This window comes from Balaenoptera acutorostrata, chromosome 5 (genome assembly GCF_949987535.1).
Source record: "Balaenoptera acutorostrata chromosome 5, mBalAcu1.1, whole genome shotgun sequence".
NCBI lineage: Eukaryota > Metazoa > Chordata > Mammalia > Artiodactyla > Balaenopteridae > Balaenoptera > Balaenoptera acutorostrata.
Window position 1 is genome coordinate 121,400,134 of NC_080068.1, and position 23,746 is coordinate 121,423,879.

At 36.4% G+C, this 23,746-nt stretch overlaps 1 protein-coding gene across 2 annotated transcripts in view; it reads left to right on the top strand.

Annotated features, from left to right (window-relative positions):
- The window catches only part of NDST3 (N-deacetylase and N-sulfotransferase 3), a 165,727-nt gene that overhangs the window by 79,708 nt on the left and 62,273 nt on the right, over positions 1 to 23,746 (top strand). For both annotated transcript variants that reach the window (XM_057547465.1, XM_007172425.2), the window contains exons 5-6: positions 12,778 to 12,963; positions 17,569 to 17,697. In XM_057547465.1, the coding sequence (XP_057403448.1) occupies positions 12,778 to 12,963; positions 17,569 to 17,697 (315 nt within the window). The remainder of the gene's footprint in view (positions 1 to 12,777; positions 12,964 to 17,568; positions 17,698 to 23,746) is intronic.

Here is a 23,746-nt window from a genome sequence, read left to right on the forward strand (position 1 = left end):
AAATATTTTTAGTTATCAAATATGGGCTAATTCACTTATTAAAATGAAATTTCAACAGGGGATTTTTTTGAAAGGTACCATTTTTGAGGCAAAGATTAATTGTAACGTTAATTATTGACCTACAACACAGTAGAAATATCTATTATACAGTTTTAAAAATTCCATTGGGGCTTCCCTGGTGGCACAATGGTTGTGAATCCGCCTGCCAACGCAGGGGACATGGGTTTGAGCCCTGGTCCGGGAAGATCCCACATGCCGCGGAGCAACTAAGACGTGCGCCACAACTACTGAGCCTGCGCTCTAGAGCCCGCGAGCCACAACTAACTGAGCCTGTGTGCCACAACTACTGAAGCCCACACGCCTAGAGCCCGTGCTCCGCAACAAGAGAAGCCACCGCAATGAGAAGCCCACACACCACAACGAAGAGTAGCCCCGGCTCACCACAACTAGAGAAAAGCCAGCGCGCAGCAGCGAAGACCCAACACAGCCAAAAATAAATAATAAATAAAATAAATAAATTTTTAAAAAAAACTTTAAAAAAAATTCCATTGGAAAAATAAAATAACTTATTGCATTTAAACCTCAAAAAATTTCTCATCAGTATATATACTCTCAGTTGGAGAATTGGATTTACATTTTAGTAAATTATGGTAGTTTAATTTTTAGAGATAAAATAATTAGTAGAAATTTTATCAGAGAACTCATTGCCAATATCAGTGATACTTAGCAATGATCCAGACAATACCATTAAAATTGGTAGTAGTGAAACAATGTTCCCAATCCTGAAAACATAAAATCTTGCCCAGGATTGTAATTTTTGATTGTATTATCATTATTCTTTCAGTGTCCTTTTTCCCCCTCTTTTCCAGGTTCAGCAGAACCCACTAATTTACATTAGCTGAAATGTCTAGTGTCAATTATGCAACTCTTTAGATTAGTGAGCACATTAACTTTTCTAAAATGGAAATAAAGATTATAGCATCAAATATAATTTAAAATATATTGAAAGACTTGCTGGCTTAAGGAATATATAATAATCTTTTAATTAGTTTGCTTGCCAGCTAGAGAATGAATGAATGTTATCATTTTTACTTCAGTGAAGCACTTTATAAAAAAGGGACATTAGATTTTCATTTTATTGATATTGAAAACAAAGTATAATTCTAATGGTCCTAATAGAAATAGAGTTTAACTCAGGATGCACAAAGTCTAGTCTGAGCTGGTAGACCACTTCTGGACTAATGCAAACAGCACAGTTAAGAAAGACACTAGCCATTATTCAGAGCAGGATGACCAATATGGTAAAGTATATAATTTACTTCACAAAAACAATGTCTGAAGGAACGGGTTGATATTAAACTTAAAAGTACTGGTATGGCCATGCCAGTTATTACAATATTGAAAAGCGTCAATACCCCCAGTACCACCTCAGACCCTCCTGGTGCATGTCGCAAACCTCCCAACTGAAGGGGCATGGCTCATGGTCTCCAACATCCAGCTCCAGCTCTACAGCTGGCAACAGGTCTGACTGATCAGTGGATGGCATGCTGGCTGGTAAATATTTTGAATGTTACCCCTGAATATGATTAATCAATCAATGAAAGTAAAATCCTCACAACTGCTAACTTTGTGTCTGCTTTGGCTTTTTCGTATCTCCCACTCCAAGTTCCCAATCGTTCAGTAGTTTCTGTGAGTTCTTCCTTTTGTACCATATCCTAATCCATTTCAAAACTTTCCATCCCCACTCCACTTCCAAATTTTTTATCCCACATCTGGATCATTGCAGCACATCCAAACTAGTCTCCCCAATTCCACATTCTTTTCCTTTAATTTATGCTCAGATCAGGGAAAACTGTGAAACTTGAAAATCTATTATCCTGTTTTCCCTACATGAAACAGAACCTTGCATTTCAGTGAGAAAGATTCTTGACTCTCCAGAGGAAATGTCGGAAGAGAACTCCAGATATCTACCAGACATTGTGCTTAGTGCTTTCCATGTATCTATCCTCAATTAATCCTCACAACCACCTGTGAGTCTAGTTATTCCCATATTTAAAATGCAAAAAGTGAGGCTCAGAGAGCTTATGTAATTTTCTTAAAATCACACTGCCAGTGAAAGCTGGAGAAAGGATTTGATCCCAGGTCTGTCAAGTTCCAAAGCCCCCATAACCAACATGGTTTGGGTAATTGAAAGTTGACATGCCACTGATACTGCTGTTGATTGCTGTTACAAAAAGCTCACAACCAGAATGTTATTACTTCCTGAAGAGTTATATTTTTTAAACAAATTCAGAACATTAAAATCTGGCTTTTACAATGTTTTTCTTTTCAGTCACTGTTTATATGATTCATGTAATTTCTTGTGTTTGTGCAACCATCACGCAAGTATGGTGCAACATCACTGTCCTGACGGCTATTATAAATACCAGAGGGTATGCAATAGTTACAACAAACAAAAATCAATACCAACTTCTCTATTCTGTCAGTAATATTACTTCAGTTAAAATTAATACCATGCAGGGGCTTCCCTGGTGGCGCAGTGGTTGAGAAACTGCCTGCTAATGCAGGGGACACGGGTTCGAGCCCTGGTCTGGGAAGATCCCACATGCCACGGAGCAGCTGGGCCCGTGAGCCACAATTGCTGAGCCTGCGCGTCTGGAGCCTGTGCCCCGCGACGGGAGGGGCCGCGATAGAGAAAGGCCCGCGCACCGCGATGAAGAGCGGTCCCCGCACCGCGATGAAGAGTGGCCCCCGCTTGCCGCAACTGGAGAAAGCCCTCGCACGAACCGAAGACCCAACACAGCCAAAAATAAATAAATAAATAAATAAATAAGAAAATCCTTTAAAAAAAAAAAAAAAATTAATACCATGCAGACTTAAAGACTCCTAGTCTAATCAACCTTTTATATATTTTCAGAAAGATTAAATGTGTTTGCAAATACTTTGAGAATTTAAGCCTGTGTCTGAATTGTTTATAGGTTTATTACCTCTCAAGGACCCCAAAGGACCATGTTAAACTCATGGTTTCAAACTCTGAGAAAGCTGGATTAGACTAAACCCTTCAATTCCTCCACTATGTCTCTAGATAATTTCATTTTCAGTTACTTTGCTACAGCATAAAAAAATAAAGCTTCATAGATTCATTTTTTTACATTTCTACAAACTCCTTCATGTGTTTACTTGAAGAAATTTTAGCAATTCAAAAAAATCAACCCGGCCTGTGCGAAGTGCAAGTGTTTACATCATTCTTTTGAGTATTCTTAAAAAAAGCACACCCTTTAGAGGTGTGTTTAGTTATGAGACACTCAACAAAGATATGACGATAATTCAAAAATTGGAAGGGAACTCTAAGAGAGGAAAACAGCATGCTCTGTTAAATGAAACTAACTTGACATAAACTACATAATTATTCGGGAGGGCTAGAAGAAAATCTGTCACTCTCCCTGAAATAATTCTTTCTGAGAGGTTACAAATGAAAATGAAGGTTAAAGCTAAGTATACATACCTTTTGTAAACCTTTTTCTGTATTGGTACTGAATTATTAGCTTAACTTTCGTTTCTGGAATTTTTTTTTTCTTCCAGTTTTACTGCGATATAATTGATACACAGCACTGTATAACTTTAAGGTGTGCAGCCTAATGACCTGACTTACACACATAATGAAATGATGACCACAGTGAGCGAACATCCATCATCTCATATAGATGCAAAATTAAACAGATAGAAAAAATATGTTTTTCCTTGGGATGAGAACTCCTAGGATTTATTGTCTCAACAACTTTCATTACATATTTATCATGTCGTGTATTATATACCTAGTACCTCCTTTATCTTGTAACTGGAAGTTTGTAGCTTTTAACTACTTTCCTCCCCATCCCCTACATCTGGTAACTACAAATCTGATCTCTTTTTCTATGAGTTTGTTTGTTTTTGAAGTATAACTGACCTACAACACCATTTTAGTTCCTGTTACACAACATAGTAATTTGATGTTTTTATACATGTTTCTGGAATTTCTTAATGCATTTGGCTTACTAAATTTCATTAAAGTTCTTCAAATAATTCAGCTATTAACTTGGGGTAGTACTTGAAGGGGAAGATGTAGTGTCAAGAAAGGGCTTTTGCTGATGTCATTGTTATGGCCTTATCAAATTTATGGTTCACCAAGGATTTTTTAAATTCTTTTTCAAATTTTTTCCCATTCAGGTTCCATAATATTGAGCAGAGTTCCCTGTGCTATACAGTGGGTCCCTGTTAGTCATCCAGTTTAAATACAGCAGTGTGTACAAGTCAATCCCAAACTCCCTAACCATCCCTTCTCCCCCTCCGCCCCCACCCCATAACCATAAGTTTGGGGACCTAGAGATTGTCATACTGAGTGAAGTAAGTCAGACAAAGTGAAATATCGTATGATATCGCTTATATGAGGAGTCTATAAAGAAATGATATTTTGGAGATTAATCCTTTGTTGTTTCATTTGCAAAAAAAAAAAAAAATGACACAAATGAACTTGTTTACAAAGGGAAAAGGACTCACCAAGGATATTTATAGCTCCTACTTTATACATAATATCAATTACTTTTTCCAGAAGAAATGTATACTGTTTGGTAAAACTTTTTTTGGATAAGGCTGATAATGAGAGTGTATCGTCTTTTTATTTATTTATTTATTTATTTATTTTGGCTGTGTTGGGTCTTCGTTGCTGCGCGCAGGCTTTCTCTAGCTGCGGCGAGCGAGGGCTACTCTTCATTGTGGTGCGAGGGGCTTATCATTGCGGTGGCTTCTCTTGTTGCAGAGCACAGGCTCTAGGCACACGGGCTTCAGTAGCTGTGGCACGTGGGCTCAGTAGTTGTGGCTCGTGGGCTCTAGAGTGCAGGCTCAGTAGTTGTGGCGCACGGGCTTAGTTGCTCCCCAGCATGTGGGATCTTCCTGGAGTGGGGCTCGAACCCGTGTCCCCTGCATTGGCAGGAAGATTCTTAACCACTGCACCACCAGGGAAGTCCCATGTGTCTTCTTTTAAGGGATGTCTTCTCTTAAATAAGAATCCTGAGTTTTGGCAGGGGCTGGAAGTGATGGTGGAAGGATTCTTAGTTTACCTCTGTTTCCGTGTTTTACTTGTTGTTGTTTCAATAAGAAAGAGAATAATATTAATAAGATGAAAGGAAATTAAATGGCACTTGACCTATAATGTTGCTTATATCTTTCATTCTCTACATCTCCGTAAGATAATTTGTTTTTTTACCCCTACTTGGAAAATAAAGAAATTGAGGTTTGGTGAAGTTGTATAACCTGCCCAAGGTTCTACAACTAATGAAGGGCAGCACTGAGACTGAGCCCAGGACTTCTAAATTTGTGCTTCCTCCACGATACTAAACTGCTCCCTATCCCAGAGATTCCCTGATAGATACTGATCATTTTATTGTCATGGGTTTGACTTTTTTTTTACGTTTTAAAAAAATTTCATTTAAGTACAGTTGATTTACAATGTTGTGTTAATTTCTGCTGTACAGCAAAGTGATTCAGTTATACACATATATATTCTTTTTCGTATTCTTTTCCATTATGGTTTATCACAGGATATTGAATATATTTCCCTGTGCTATACAGTAGGACCTTGTTGTTTATCCATTCTATGTATAATAGTCTTCATCTGCTAATCCCAAACCCCCAATCCAACCCTCCCTCCACTAATCTCTTTGAATATGGGAAAAATAAGATTCTTTTCTCACTATATAGTTAATCAAACACTACAGACTCTTCTCCAGATCTGATTGACTTCAGAGTGATGAGGTCATACTTCTGTTTTATAAGAGTTACTGTAATGCCATTCTGTTTCACAAGATCTCATTATTAACACCTTTACCCAAAGACTTCTGTACCTTTTGTTACTGTAGCCATGTTTTTTTAAAATCCAGACTGTGAGACAAAGAATATCACCTTCCTGGGGCTTCTGGACTCATAGGAATATCACTAACTAGGGAAGCTTGCCTCAGCCTTGACGTTCAGTGTTTTTATTGGAGTTTCATTTCATAGACATGATGACTGACTGACTGCATGACTGAACTCAATCTCCAACTCTCCTCCCCTGCCTAGAGGTCAGGCTGATATAAACTAGCTCAAAGCCCCAACTCTCTAATTGAATGATTGGTGTTTCTGGCATGGCCAAACTCTGAACTGAGTCATTTTGTTAACATAAACTCAGATCTTTGGTCTCAGGGACCCACCATGAATAACAAGACATTCTTATAACTTAGAAAATTCAAAGGATTTAGGGCTTACCTCCCAGCAACCAGAGATGATGAAGACCAGCCAGCTTTTTAATTATACAACAGCTGCCAACAGAGGATGATTTTAAACTCTTAAACCAAATCTATTAAAAACAACATGATCATCACTGCAGATTTTTCACATACCAGCTGGCAAACAGAATTTATATTATGAATTAAAGAGCACCCTGTTAAAAAAAAAAAACAAACTAGAAAGAAATCTAGGGGCCAGTTCTATAAATATTAACCAAATTTATGTAAATATGCCTATCACATTTTAGAGCATTATCACTTACTTAAATATGTAGGAAGAAAAGTACACATGTTAGTTTAAGATTAGATCATGGATTAAAAATAGTGCATTTATATTTAGCATCCAAATATGACTGCTTCTAAACCACAAAGATTATGTCAAAGAAACACAGGATTTTAAATCTGAATCTTAGTGACTACTTGTACAACCCCTTTATTTCACAATTGAAAGAAATGAAAAATCAAATTCTTACACTAAGGTAATTATTTCTTTCAAGATCTTTCATTTCATACCATGCCAAAAGTACTTCCATTTATCACAGGAACATATTCTAATATTTACACTCTTAGCATTCAGTACCAAACCTAATTCCCTAACCCAAAGATAAATCCTGACTTGCCTGGTTTTGTTCTAGATGAAGAAGGAAGTAAGACTCCTTCAAATAGTAACTTTAGGTACATTGGGTCACCATCACTGCCATTTCTTACTTCTCCCGAGTCACAGCAACTGCTGTAGGACTCCTTCAAGTGCCAGAGGCCCCACAGTTTCTCATAAAATTCATGTGTGGCTCATTAGTATTACCTTAGGAAAACAGTCTTTAGAAGATTTAACATGCTCCTCAAATTCAAGGGAATAGTTTCATAACTTTGTTTTCTTCACATATTGTGTGTGTATGTGTATGTACATGCATATGTGTATGTGTATGCATGTGTCTTTTAGTGAAAAGGTTCTAATTCCACTCTCCAAACGAGCTCCTATTATCTGGAAAAATGTATTACTTTCTACGTGAAATAATATCTCAAACAGCCACAGCTTTTAAGAAAGGCACTTTAAAAATCTATCTTTAAAAAGCAATTTTTTCTAGAAACAACTCCAAAATATACCACCAAATAGAAACATCGGGAAACTTTATTGCAAGCCCATTTTAATTGTAAATGTAAATTCTCAATACTATGAGATAGTTAACCAAAGCATGAACTTCTACATACTGAGGAAATGGGACATTCTAACCCAAATGTACTATAGAAAAGCATTTAGAAGTATTTTGAAATTATGTGGTAATGAAGTTTTAGATTTTTTCGACTGTATAGAATGCCTGACTTCCTATCACTGTGCATTTTTAAAATTACATTAGTTTGTATTCTTGCTAATCTGAGAAATATGAAAATAGGCAACAAATCTTCAGGTCATTAGTGTAAATTTAAAATGCTCTCTTTAGAAAGATTGAAATAGAGAAAAATATTAAAAGTAAAGTATCATTCTTGATAACTAGCAAGAATTTAAATAAAGAAATATTATCAAGGATAGTAAAAAACAATGATTTCTTCAGGAATGAAATTACTGTTTCTCAAATACCTAAATGCCAATTTTTTTTTTTTTAGTTTTGGGGAAGTTTTTCTAAGAAATTTTGAATATCAATATTGAATATCAAATATCACTCTTTGCTTGATAAAATTGTATTATCTTCACATTCTCCATGTGGAAACATCTGAATACACAATTTAGGAAAATCTTGCAATTTTTAATTCTATACAGTATAATTTAAATATAAATTCATAATAATAAGTGTCTGTTTTTCACTTGAATCATTTTTAACTACAGTTTCAAAAGTGTATTCAAGTATTACTTATCCAGATGTTAAATTTCTCTGTGAATTACCGTATGTCCATTCTGCAGATGAACTGACCGTTTGAGATAATTGAGAAAGTGAAAATCAGAATGAGAGGAAGGTAGTCAGAATCAGTTAATACAGTTGTTCACTAATATTTGTTGACTGCTTATTGTTGGCAAGACACTGGGCATATAGCAGTGAATAAGACAGAACCCAGAACTCATGGAGCTTATTGTTTAATGAGGAAGAGAGACATTAAAAAACAATTATATGAAGCAATATTTACTTACAAACTGTGCTGTGTACCATGAAAAACAGATGAATGCTGCTAAGAGAAGTCTTAATGTGGACTTCATTTACATTGAGACTTGTCAGTGGAGGCTTCTCTGAAGGTATCACAGAATAAAGTACCTAAAAGAGGTGCCAAATTTATCTAAGTGAAGAATTGGAGTAGGGAAATTCCAGTCTGGGAAAACCACATATGGGAAGATGCTGAGGTAGGAAATCGCTTGGTGAGTTTTGGGAAAAGATTAATGTGACTAAAATACAATGAAAGGTGGAGGGTAATGCAAAATCAGGCAAGAGAGAGAAGCATGGTCATACCATGCAAGGCTCATGACCACCCTAAGAATTCTGTATTTTATCTTAAGTGCAGGGGGAAACCATGGAAGGATTTTGAGTAGAAAGTCACATGGTCATATTTGGGTCTTTTAAGTATTACTCTGGCTGCTATGTAGAGAATGGATTGGAAGCAGGCAAGAGAGGAAATGGGTAGAATGGTTAGGAGCCTATGCTCGAAGGCCATGGGATAAAATGGTAGATTGGATTAGGGTGATGGTGATGGTGATGATGATGATGATAGAACTGGAGAAAAGTGGATAGATTTAAGATTTATACTAGAGGTATACTGATGGGACATGATAATGAAGGAGATTTAGGAGAGAATGAGGAAACAGGTGTCAAGAATAGCCTCTATCTTTTTGACACGGCAACTAGTTGGTTGATAATCACGTCATTTAGTGGCATGGAGGAACCCTGGGGTAAGAGCATTTCTGGTAGAGCTGAGAGGTGGAGATGAAGAGTTCAATTGTGAGAATAATTAATCCCACTTGTGTTCTAAGTATTTAACATACATTTTATAGTAAATAGCCATATTCCCTAGTCTTTTTGGTCCACTTCCTTTTTTAGGGAAATTTTTACATAGATTACAGAGTTCCTAGATCTAAGATGCTAGTTTCAGTCAAGGATTCATAAAAAGAATAAGGAGAATTAACTTTTTAAGCTAAAATATCTACTCTTTTAGACTTTTTGCCCCCAATTCCAAAATAATAATGTACTTAATTTCAAATTTAAAAATCTGGAAGAGAATAATCAGTCAAAAATTTAGCATTACAGGGCTTTCCCGGTGGTGCAGCAGTTAAGAATCCACCTGCCAATTCAGGGGACGCAGGTTCAATACCTGGTCCAGGAAGATCCCACATGCCGCGGAGCAGCTAAGCCCATGTGCCACAACTACTGAGCCTGTGCTCTAGAGCCCGCGAGCCACAACTACTGAGCCCACGTGCCACAACTACTGAAGCCCACGTACCTAGAGCCTATGCTCCACAACAAGAGAAGCTGCCGCAATGAGAGGCTCGCACGCCGCAATGAAGAGTAGCCCCCGCTCACCGCAGCTAGAGAAAGCCCGCGCGCAGCAACGAAGACCCAATGCAGCCAAAACTAAATAAATAGATTTAAAAATAATTTAAAAATTTAAAAAAAAGAAGTTAGCATTGGGACTAAATCTTCTGAAACATAATAGTCTGCATCCCAGAACATAAAGACCTGCAATCTTAGCCCCAACTTTTCTACCCAGTAAGATTTCAGGTGTTCTCCCTGGTATTGAACGCAAATTTGGGGGCCAATTTATGTTGCCTTCATCTCATTTAAAAGAGACCACCTACCAGCTAACGTTCAGTGACTCACAGGCTGGAGCCACATGGCTGTGGGTATTTAGATCAGGAGGAAAGCAGGCCCAAGAAGGGATAGTGGGATAGAAGTCACAGAAGCCTCACAAGGGAGAATCCCCAAATCTACCCTCTTCTTTTACTGAAAAAAAGGGTGGCCCAGTATTTTCATAATTTCCACATTAGAGTTGAGTTAAGTAGGATGATAGCTTATTTTAAAATGGAGGCAGGCCAGTAATGACAACAATAATAAACAACATTCATTGAATGTGTATCATGTTTCAGGAACTGCACTAAATGCTTTCCATGTATTGTATTATTTAATTTCCTCTGAACCTCTTATGAGGCTTAGAGGTCATAAATCATTCTCCAAAGGCCACACAGGTCGTAAATGCAAGAGTGAAATGGCCAGTTGTGTTTGACTCCAGGAGGGGAGTTTTCCGCCACTGTGCCACAATGCACCAGCACACAAATAAAAGATGAGACTGAAAAACCTCAGTATTTCTTTAGTGTTAAAAGCTAAAAAGAAAAACACAAATTGTGTATATGATGGTTTGCAAATATTTGGGAATATTCCAAAATAAGGGAAATGTCTCTGCTGTGCTGGACCGCCCTTTTCTTACATAGTGTTCTGAAGAGATAGCTGACCACTTACAGGTATTTAAAACTACCTTGAGCTTTCTGTCAGCATAATTTCTCACAAATTTGGAGATATTTGAATTTTATAATGTAGTTCCTGTCGTTGTGAATTTCATTCTTGCTTCTTCCTATACCCTTTTAAAAACTGATAACCCGTAGTTCTTCACAATTTTTCTTTAAATTTCTGTGATTGAAATTCATTTTCTTTCAACTGTTCCATTATCACTGCACCCCTATTTTTAAACCACTTTAGATGAATACTTCACTGACCTTTTCTAACACAAAGTATGTATGTGTTGGTAAGTAATTTTTAGTTGAAAAAATTGCCTTAGAGTTTTTAAAAACGGGGGAAAGAAAGCAATGAGATATTTCAGTTCACTTTGTAGTGAAATTCTAAATGATAATAATAATTGCCTAGTTATGGTAATTTCTAACAAAGATGAAAATAAAATGAAGAACATGAAACTTCCCTCTCACCCTTCAGAAGCACAAGTATAATCTACTCCACCCATTCTCTTCCTCATAGCAACAGTGTGGCATCTCCCCTTTCCAGCATCCTCAACTACAACTGTCTGAGCTGAGTTTGTATGATGAACAGTTTACAAGATAAGAGGAAAGGGGCATTCCAGTTGGGTGGACAATATGTATGGTGTACAGCAAAGACATGAAAGGAATCATCAGAAACTGGGGTGGGGAGGATGAATGCTGACAGGAGATCGGCTATGTTAGGTTGGTTGTGAGCCTTTTATGCCTTATTGAAGGAGTCTGACAGATACTTTGGTAATGACAAACGATTGGCAACCCTTGTTCCTTCTGTGTTCAAGTGCTCATACACTTCCTTCACCTCCTGTTATTTAGGTTGAAAAACAAAGCTAGCCATGTCTTTTCCACTTCTTCCATATCCATATTTCTACAATTCAGTGCATTTAGCAGCTTAATACTATGGTTCTTTGTATGTGAAATTGCACTTTGGCATGAAGACAAGCGATGACCAAGTCAGAGGAAGTCTATTTGGGTAGAACTTTTGAAGAATATAAAGCAGTTGAAAAATACAGATAGAAAAATATAATATCATTCAGGAGAAAAAATACATGTCTACTACTGACACCATGAGTGTTCTTTTAATAAAAGACATCTCATCTTTTATGCTAAAGAGACTTTATCAGGAATAATGGACCATCTCAAATGAAGAAGAATAATCACAATTATACAAAGTTTTCCCAAGTCCCCTCCAAAATAGTCTAGTTGTCACGTAGATTTATTTTCAGAATTTCCAGACTTGGTCAGGACCAAGTGAATAGAGGACGTAGTGAGAGAGAGACAGAGAGAGAAAGAGAGAGAGTAATTTTGAAATGATTTTTTAAAACTGGACTCATTCTATATACTAAAGCTGGATTTCAAATCAACTAGATTTCCAGATTGTTTGGCTCATTCAGTACCTTCTACTTTCACTATAACCAGGGCTTTGGCTTCAAAGAAAATTGCTCTATAAAATTTTACCACATTTTCTAATCAAAAGTGTGTGCTTCTAATGAGGCAGGGAACATTGTCTGTTACTGGCCCTCTTGCTGAGGGAACAACAGAAACGTGGCACACTTGGTAGAAACTGGGCTATAGACAAAATAAAATCCTGTTAGCAAGTCTAGTGAACACAGAATGTGTTCTGCCCTCTAAGAAATGCTGGTTTTATTTTGTGGGGAGTGCTGAGTGTTGTCTGTAGCGAGTGTTTGTCATTTAACTTACGGAGATCGTGAGGAAAGGTGAGTCACAGGTGACTGTGACAGGATGCACTGAATGCAGGCTCTTTCACATTATTCATTAAAAGCACTAGTCCTGTCCCATCACCTCTTAAACACACATGTATCATCATCAAAACTGGTGGAGTGGCTATCAGGCTTCATGAAGTCTAGAAGTCTTAATGTTTATCACTTTAATTTTGCCATACAATTAAGTAATGATGGAGTGAAACAAATGTATTTATAGTCCATTTGAAAATCCTGGGATAAAAATAGGATCCAGATAAATCTTCCCACATGCTAACTAACATTTGCTTGGTCTTAGGAGCATGGCATTCCTACTGACATGGGCTACGCAGTGGCCCCTCACCATTCGGGCGTCTACCCTGTACACATTCAGCTGTATGAGGCCTGGAAGAAGGTCTGGAATATTAGAATCACCAGCACGGAAGAATATCCACACCTGAAACCAGCTAGATACCGGAGGGGCTTCATCCACAAACACATCATGGTGAGCTTCCTCTGGTATGCATAGGGTAGACCTCATGCCGCCAGACTTAATTCCTCATTTTTAGAAAGAACGAAAGAGAAGAACTAAATATTAAAAGCTTAACAGAAGGAAAAGCTCCACGCAGCAGCAAACATATTTTTCATATCCAAGCAAATGACATTTTCATCAAAGTCACTTCTTTTCAATTCTTCAAATATAACTTTAAAATGTTTTTTACTGACACTATTGCTATTAAGCAGGCACTGACGTTAAAATACTAAGGAAACATTACATCTAACTTGCAGATAATTTACAGAAGCCATCATTTCTTCAAAAAGTTATTTAGCATGTAAAACTAACACCATCTCTCTATATATAAACCATGCCGCTCTTGCCAGGCTGTGTCCTCTTTATCATATCAGACTGAAAAAAAAAAAAACTATTTACAAGAAGAAGCCACATGTCCTGCATAATCATTAACAGATCATAATATAGAGTACAAATAAGAGATGATGTTAATGAAGTCATTTCTATCCATTGCCGAATTCTCTCCAAAGCTTCTCTATTTTGTTTTGTGTTTTTACACTGGTGACAAATGTATATTGTCAAGATATATTATTACCTAATACTTTGTGAGACCTCTCAAAGTAAGTAATTAAATCCTAATTTTTTCTGAAATCAGAAAATCTAAAGAGCACTGGTGAAGTTAGGAGTAGGCCTCCTGATTTAGACGCACACTGGGAAGGAACACCACACAGAACACTATGTGGTCAGGCACCATAACACTGTCAAACTGTGTTTGAACAGATGTCTACCTTCTAGAATTAGGTGTAACTGACTCCTTTTCAGACAGTTTTCCTATGTCGGCAAAAATTACAGATTGGATAATGACATTTGTTTTACTACAGATAGGATAATGAACTTGGATCAACTTCCACCTTAACTTTTCCCTCAATAAAAACTGTTGTAAATGCTATATGGGGACATAATGGCCACATTTTATCCCACCTGCCATTCCTCCTTACTGAAAATGAACTCACTGTGCCTCAAGCTGCCAGTCTTTTGACTTGGGTTATATTATAATTTAAAAGTATTCCAGTACTCTCCTGCCATGTTTGAATCATATGCAGTCTTAGTAGAATAATAAACTTAAGTCTCCAAGGACTTTATTCAATGGTGTTCTCTTTTGTTTCTGTTTCTCTCTGTAGTGCCAGAAAACTTGCTTGGATATGTCCCATGACATATGTTCATTTTTGTTTCTCCTGAAAACATATTTTACCTGTATTATAAATGCATGAATCTGGCAGGTATTAAAGGCTCTAACAGATTTCCTGTTTTGAGGGAACTGTCCCTGAGGTTCCACTTATGCAGCAATCCATGGAAACTCTGTTTGCTTTGTGGACCCTTGGATGAGAATTTCCTAGTGGGAAATGTTCCAAGTTGATGTGCAGTTAGAGAGGACAGGGCGTGAAGTCATCCTAATAGAGTTGTAAGTGGAGACCACAATAGCCAATATGCCCTCCTAGGGAGAGACTGCAAAGAAAAAAGAGCAGGGAACTGAGGAACAAACGTTACTTAGATCACACCCATATCCTGTTGTATGAATGAGCGAAACTGGGTTTTGATGATCTATTCACAAATCAAACTTATAAGGCCTTAAATGAAACTTATTATCTTCCCTTCAAACTAGCTATTGGTCCTGCTATCCCTAATTCAGTTCTGCAATTTGAACATCACACTGACCCCCCATTTCCAATCAGTCTCTACATTCCGTCAATAATTCCTTCATAATATTTTTAAATTTCACTTCCTTTCCCACAGCCTAATTCACTGCCTTGACTTTCATTTGTAAACCATGGTGCTGGTTTCTACTTCGTTTATTTACAGCTTCTATCCACCCTTCACTGCAGTCCATCCCATGGAAAGTGCTAACCTTTTAGCCCTAAAATGCTGCCTCATCTTGCCTTCCTAACCTGATTCTTTCCAGTTGTTTCCATACGCCTTAACTTGCTCTTCAGGGACCTGAAAACAATTTAAACTGTCTACCTTTCCATCTCCTGTTGTCCCGTAGCTAACACAGACTCACTCCAGACAAAAAGGTCTGCAGCAATATCGCTGTATCTATGCCTTTGTCATTCTTTCCACCTTGAAAGACCACTTTCTGATCACTCTCTACCTATTCCTATTCCCTTTATTCCTCAGTATCAAGTTCTGTATCTTATATAATTTAATGTAAAGCACCTTGGTATATATATAGCAGCTCAATACCCAGGTCAGGCCTACACTGATCTTATTCTCCTCTGAATTCCTATAACACATCGTCTTGTAACCCCATTAGGAACATAAAAGCTAGATTCAGGCCTTATGTACAGAATATTGACTTTAGGTCCACTGGCCGAGATTCTTATGACTATGGCTTTCATAACCATCTCCTAGTTATTGTCAGGAGCTATAAGGTTTCCAGGGGCTTATCAATATCTCAAAGTTTGAATTTGACAGTGTTACACTCCCAGAAAGAGTTCTAGAGAGCAGTTCACAGCAGAATGCCTAAAACCTCTCTTATTCCTTCTCTAACACAAGAGAGCCATTTCAAGGAACATGTTCAGTGTCCTGTAGCATTGGATTTAGGGAGCAAGGCAATGGGATATGACCCTCTTACACTCTGATGATCTCCTCAGCCTCCTTTGGTGGTCCACTGACCATCCTAGGGCTCATGGTGACTCTCATCCTCTCAGCAAGTGTGATCCTCCCCAGAGTTGCAGGGTAAAGCCTGACACTTCCTCTTCCCTCTGTTCAAACTCAAATAATCTGAGAAATAAATGAAATCCAAATTTCTTTTCACTTCTCTCTCCCTTTTGCATAGAATCAGCTAGGCAATCAAATCCCAAAGTTGGCTCTGTATGTTGCCATAGTTTTTCAAGCAAGATATTCAAACTGAATCCTAAAAGCGATTCAGAATCATGCATGTTAAAATGTAAAACTAACCTGGCATTTAATTACATGTAGGCATTTCATTATTTACCTTTGGGGTATTTCTCTTTATCCCAATATACCTTAAATCCTTCAAGAATATAAAGGCTATATCTTTGTGTTCTCCCACCTGGACTTGCAAAGAATTTTGAATAAGTATTTGTTAAATAAATAACTGCTATGTAAAATTTAATTTCCAGGAAATTACATGTTCATGAATTGTTAGGGGATATATTTGATTCAGTTAGAATACCTCTGCCCTTAGTTCTTTTTTGTTGTTGATTTTGTGCATAACATTATGAGAATGCATAATGCTTTTAAACAGAAACATCTTCAGAGCTACTAATACTCTGCAATTAAACTGAAGTTCTTGGAATGATTTCATCAAGATAAAATAGCTTCTAAGGATATAACTTTCACCAGTTTACCAAAATAAATAGGATACATACAGTTTTGATTTACACTGAATATGTAGTTTATTGATTGAGCTGGGAATTATGTTTTCTAAGAAAATTTTCCAAGGACTAGATTGAAATTTATTAAATACATATTCAGTATATTTCTAGGAGGTTGCAAAGCATGGGGATTCCTGTACAGGTAATATTTTGAAAGCACTTACTGAACCAATTGTGCTTTAAGAATCAAGACAAAAAACAAATGAAGATCAGTTTGCTTAGGACAATAGGCAGAAGACCTGCCTGTGTAAGATTCTATAAAACTGGTATCCCTCCAAAGTATACTAATTCATGTTCTGCTACTTCAAGGGTGTAACGACAAATGCAGGTCGTAAAGAAGTCATTATATAAAGTTTAGCTAAAGTTTGTACCATCTTGCACAGCTTTTGTTCACCCCTTCTTTTATAATTGTACTGATATTTTACCAGGAAAGCTGTAAGAATTTGAAAAAAAATCCTTATCACTAATATGTATAACTGAAGTAAATAATGGCTTTTATATACAAAGGATGAAAAGAAGACTTTTTACTGAGTGACCTTTTTATCATTTTGTTTCTGACACTTTATAAAAATTACTAACCAAATGCATCATCTCTTTCTTACTTTTGGAACTGGCAGGCTTCAGACTTAGAATTCGGGGCAATTACTACAACCTACAGTAGTCCTTTCAGAGTAGAACAGGAACTATGATTTGTGTCTCAAATATTTGTTCTAATTTAAAATGTCATTTCCTAAGAGTCACGTTAAGTTAATAATTGACTTCATTTTCTAATGCATGTGTAGAATTTGATAGAAGTATTATCCTTAAAAATTTTGCCTACTAGAATTACAATGTAGCACAGGCAAGTCCAATATTTTTAAAGTCTAATTTTTACTTTTTTTTGTTTGTTTTATTTCTTAAGATGCTAGAACATACTAGGCTTCGTAACAGAAGTAATGACATGGAGATTTAAAATAGATAAGTGGCTAAAATAATTCAAAGTCTATCTTAGTTTTAACGTATTTCTTCCACTCTCTTCAGTATTCCTGCTGTAGTGATGTCATCCCCACTTTCCCACATTGTGAAGAACTTTGGGGGTGTTGGTTAAGAGCTGAATAATGACACCAGCTTGTACACTATTTTCCATGAGGGAAAAAGCTAAGTTTCAACATATTAATTGGTTGAAAGGAAATTTTTCCTTACCTGTTCATTCTTCCTTCAGGTTCTTCCAAGACAAACCTGTGGGCTTTTCACTCACACAATTTTCTATAAAGAATATCCAGGAGGTCCTAAAGAGCTGGACAAGAGTATCCAAGGAGGTGAACTTTTCTTCACTGTGGTCCTCAACCCAGTAAGTACTTTGAGTTATTCTCCAAATAAATAATGAAAAATGACAGGGCAAATGACAAAGAGGCCAGGGTTTTGCTAGTTATCAGCCAATCAAGATGAAGTTTCAGTTCTAAAACAGTAGTTAAAAACTAAATGGACCCACATCTAGTAATGGGAGCAAACAGAATATTCTACAAGTAGTAATGACATGAGGAACTTACGGAAGAGCCAAGGAAGTGCTCTAGCAAACCCTCCTCTGCATTGGAAAGTGATCAAAATTCAGAGATTCTTGCTTTTATGCAGAGTAAGATTTTTCACCTATAAAACTCTCCAATTCCCAAAGGGACCAGTTTTTCATTTAGGTGACTATTCTATTTTTTTCTTATTTAAAATAAAAGTAGAAGCAAAATGGGAGAGGAATTAGATAAGCAAATAGGGTCACTGTTGGAACATTCACATTAGATCTTATCTTGCTGCATCTCAGGCCAGGGCAGAGCAGCCTGTTTTATTGGGCTACTGTTCTTCCTCCTTTACTTCTTAATACTAGGTGACAGCTCCCAAATGAACCATTTGTACTTATTTCTGCTTGAGGCCAGTGTTATAAAGTTGTATAGAAAACGAACTAACTGAAGTAAGGTGTATAAGGAAAAGAAGGGATTTTTATTTCCCTTCTGAAGATCACTGACATAAAAAGTAAAGCTGTATTTATTTATAGTAAGTTTGTCCCTGATGTTAGCAATATTCAAAAAAATGTAATTTTCCAAATGTGAAAAAAATTCTATCAGCATAAAAGTTAGATAAGAGAGGGATAAAGAGAATAAAATTTGAAAGACCCCTCTCTTGACCTTAATTTTACAGGTCTTGCAAGTAAAATTTCAGATATTTTTCATTATCTACTGGTATTCAATAGCTATCTATTTCTCAGCTCCTAGGAAATGAGATAGAAGTAAGAGTAACTCATCTTTGGGCAAAATCAACATGTCTATCCAAAAATCACCATAGTTTGAAGTTAATAAACTTCTTCATACCCTGAAAAATATAAATAATTCTGATTTATATATCAGAAATAATCTGGTTCTTCTAACTTTTCTATTCTTAACAAATGGAAGTATCTTTGGAATCATCTCATATGGTTTTGTTCTCTTATTTTATCAATTCAGCCAGTAATACACAGGCAAAAGAATTAAACTAATGCCTAATGATGAACTGAAAACTCAAATATTCTTAATATGGTAACATTTTCATCAATAATTTTAAGACTCTTTAATCTATAATCTGTAAAATTCTGATGTTTTATATTTCCTTTCATCATAGAGCAACTGTGAACAAGTAATCATCTATTTGATTTTTTTAACCAATAGTTGCTTTGGCACTTAAGAAATTCCTGGTGGTATTGTAATTTCAAAACTTTCTAAACCAAATTAGTTTTATTTACCATGGAAGAAATTCAAAATAAGATCATTCATGTTCAGTAGATTTACAATAAATATTATATTTTTTACTAATTAAAAAGCAAAGTATTTTCTTAATTGAAAAAAGATCTTGTGGTAAAGCTTATGTTATTCTTGTATACTGATTTGGACTAAACTAACTGAACAAACTCTTTAAACGTTTAGTAAACCTTGCTACTTTTCAGGCCTTTATCAATAACATTTGGCAATTTTGTTTGTCTTGCTGAGGAGATCCACAGGGAATAAAGGGGAGAAAACACTACTTCACGAAACTTGTTCTTCTCTGATTCAGAAAACTTTCAGTAGACAGTTACTTTCAGATAAATGCTGGAATTCAAAATAAGTGACAGATCTTGTTAGACACCATAAGACATGCAAGCAATCCAAATTAACCTCATCTGGCATGTGAACTATGATTTTTGGAAACAACTGTAGTTCCCTAGAGATTTGTGGTTAAGAAGCCCACTTCTAGACTCAGCCCAAGTCTTACCCAAGGAAAGATTACTATCATTAGCTAGTGATGTTTGCTTTGCAGAACAGAGTGAGTAGTGGCCTGTTTCCTATGAATTCTCCATCCCAAAATTAAATGTTTAGATAAAGTTTGTATTAAAATTAAGAAAGGTCCAGGTACAGTTAGGCATACTAGTAATTTGGCAGATGACCCTCTTTTTAGGCCAGAATGAGAATGAGAAAGCCTTGATGGAATCAAAGTAGATATTAGCTGCAAAAAGATAAGAATTTTAATTATAGTGGATTTGAAAGATAGCCATTGTGAGCTTCAGTAATACTCCAGGCCTCGATTAGAAGTATCATTTTCTGAGAATGCTGAATGAGTTTGCTGTTTACTTCAAAAAGGTAGAGGTGCATTAGAAATATACATATGGCTTTTAAATATATTCAAATATATTTGAATGAGTTGAAAATGAAAATATAAGCAGGGTTTTATTTAATGTGCTTCTAAATTCTCTTCCTATATGTCAGCATAATATCAAGGTATTCCAATAACTTTTACCAGTATTGTGGTGAGAGGTGGTTACAGTGAAGTACCTCTCAGAGTTAAACTAGAATAAATCACAGCAAAGATAAGTATGTTCCTTAAACAGAATAACTCTCTGGCCTGAAATGTTCTACTGTTACCAAAGTATTTTTCACTGCTAAAGAAAAAAGTGTCAACCTTGGAAATTTAATACAAAGAGTGTCAAAGACAATGTTAGCACTGCATAAGAGAGAGAAAACCTTGGCCTTTTCCAAATGAGCATTTCCAGTGTCACAGGCCACACACCTCGGATGTGGGTTGGATGCAGAGATTTTAATAGACGCTGAGGTTCAGGTGCATTTGAGAGGTGGGCCCATCAGGCTATCTGAGCCTGGGACCATTAAGAATTCAATTCTTCTAATTCTCTTTCTGATTCTAAACTCAGCCAGCAACTTCCTGAATATAGTTTGCTTTCCTATATAAATCCTACTATAGGAAAAGAATATGTCCATCATAAGAACTTGTACTCACTAGAACAGTAATTTGCAGCACAATTTTATAAATCTTTCAGTTGGTGAATACTTCCCATTTAACCTGATAACCAGGAGAGGACCCTCCAATTGTATATATTTTAATATTTCAGTTCCTCTATAATATACAATTCTCCATTTTAAACTAATGGATGAAATTCTGTTTTTATTTATCAGTTTCATTGTCTTTGCTAATTTGATTCTGCCCCCCCAGAAATGGACACTGTCTGTCAGTGTACTGAATCAGGTGTTGGAGCCCATCAGGCTACGTAACAGGCCCTGAAGTGTTTGTTGATTAATTCAGGAAGGTAATGAATTACCTTATGGATATACCAGGGGAGAGAACCACTAGAACTATCCCAGAGTCACTGTTAGCTATAGACACACAAGCACAAAATTTCTACACAAACATGTAATACACCCACACACAATATTCTTGATCAATTCACAATGCTCCAAGTACCCTTGTATATACTTTTTAAAATAGTGAGAAAGAGTCTACTTACTTTACATACCTACATAAAATAATATGTAGATGGGTACTAAGAGCTAAAACTTATGAAGATGACAAAAAAATATTAATTCACAGTGACTGCACCTGCCCTCAATAAACAGAACCCTATAAATTTATGACATATATACTTATACAAAAAAAAAAAAACACTACTAAGAGTATACTGTCCATTTTAATGTGAGTTTCCAGTTCTACCTATCTTAGGTAAATGTGATAATACTTAAATAGTGTGACAAATGGAATAGTTCTGAATTAGACATGATTGTTCCTCTTTTGGGAGCCATATTATATTCTATTGCTCTGAAAAAGGATGTCCCCTTCCTTCTCCAGTGTTCTTATTTCTAATTACAAAATATCTGAGTCTTTGCTTATGCTCTTGTTCAATAAACAGACTCTAGGTATTGAGTCCTAAACAACCGATATCTGTGCCTCCCCCCAACATGCTTGATAATAAAGTCAGTGCTTACTTTACTTATTAATCCAGAACAGTTGTGGATTGCCACAAGATTCATGCTCTTACCACACATGTTTGGAATTCAAGTGGAGCAAATCCCTGACAGCATAGCAGTATTATACTTCCTTCATCAAACTGTTAAACATCCCATATAAACAGTAGCTAATCCCCTTATGCCCATATTTCATTAAACACTTTTTGTCTCTCTGTTTCTCAGTTTGATATAGCATCTATCCACCATACCCTCCATACCCTCCTACCCAAATCCCTGAAAGCTAAATCTAAATTGTATTTCTCTAATTACAATTACACATGGTGAGTAGAATGACTATTTCAAACTGGGTAACACATGAGTGAATTACAATGAAAGTAAAACAAAAGAATTCATACAAGATACCTTGTATAAATAGAAATTAACCCACACTGAAATTTTTTTAAAAACTATAATTTACATGTATATGGCTTATGTGTGCTTATCTATAGAATTCATCTAAAAGAAAACAGCTTTTTTTCCTAATGGGAAATTTTATGTTTCTTTCTTTTCTTATTTACTAATCCTGGAAAACATTGTGATAACAGAAAACTCTTTATTGAAAAATATATGCTAATAATAACAATAACAACAACTTCGGATAGTAGAAAAATAATTCCTCAACATGTCTAATAATGAGTATTATCTGGGACAGTTGATTAAAAAAAGTCCAGGCTTAATGCATCAGAAACTGCAGAGGACAGTTTGGGGACCTACATACTTATCATGAGCTTTAGGTGATTCTTATGATCAGGCAAATTTGGGAAATACTGCAGAGAAAGAAAATGGAGAAATAATTTTGGTAATCGAAGATTACCAAAAACTGCTATAGAAATTGTGGACCTATGATCAAGGTATCAGAATTGAAAATGCGTCCAAATCTGCAGTAAGATTTTTTTAAAAACCAATGAGAATGAATGTTTTTTCCTAATGACCAGAGAACTCTAGCTTGAACTGGAGTTTAAAATAGAGGTAACTCCTGTTTATCCTTTAAGGATGGCTTAAGGGTCACTTTCCTCAGGAAACATTCTCTGCTCTGGTTTAGAAGTACCTTCTTGCGTTCCCATAGCATCCTCTGCCGACTCTTCCTAAGTACCTACTATCTTGCATTGTCACTGTGGGTTTGCTGTTAGGCTCTTTGCTTCTTGTGGCAGAAAATGTGTCTTTCATCTCCAAAATCATCCCAGTGCCTAAACATGATGCCTTATACCTAGTTTTTATTTAACACATATTAAGGAAGAGAAACTGACTTTTCTAATGGCCTGATACCGAAAACAAACACAATAAATCTGAAAGGAAAGGACATCTGGGTCCTGGTAAGATAATTCTTGAATCAAAAGCATAAGTAAAACCTGTATCATGAGTTTGATGGGGCTGAATTATGTACTGTTGTGTACTGCTCTTCACATACGTAGTTGTCTCTTCTGTATAAAGATTTGTTTTCATTGAGTTCCTCTGGCTGTAAGAACTAGAGACCCACTCAAGTTACCTCAAATAATGGAAGCATGGGACTCCAGAAGGCTGAACAATCAAAGTCCATTGGACCTGGAGGGTTCTTCTGAGTCCAGGGCAGTTTCAGGGCCCATAAAAATGAGAATTACTGATCTTAATCTTGTCTTAGTGCTTTAATACAACACAACAGGTACTTTTCACGTGTCTGAGTGTCTCGTTTTTCTACTACTGACTATATATTACATGTCTGCCTCAAAAGTGCTGCTTGTTTAATGGCTTCTGTGCCCTCATTAATTAATTTTACACATGACCCAATGTGACTGCATCAAATGTTTTCCATATAACATTCAGCTTCAATTCTAACTTGCTGATTATCTCATCCTCTTGTGGTGTCGCAGATCAAATTCCCAAGCAAGGGAATCTATTTGTCCCAGCTTACTTTTTTGAGTCAGCCAATATCAGTCCTGGCCTGCTGTGAACTGACTGCTCCTGGCTATGGGCACCCCACAACTACCTCCAATCTCCATTCTACACTATGACTGGGCAATGGGCTGCCTAAGGGCTATCCTTTCAGCAAAAGCTTGGAAGAGGCAGGTACTATGACTGCTGTCTAGCCTGAATCTGAATCCTGTGGGAAGAGTCAGTATGGTCTCAGCCAATTCC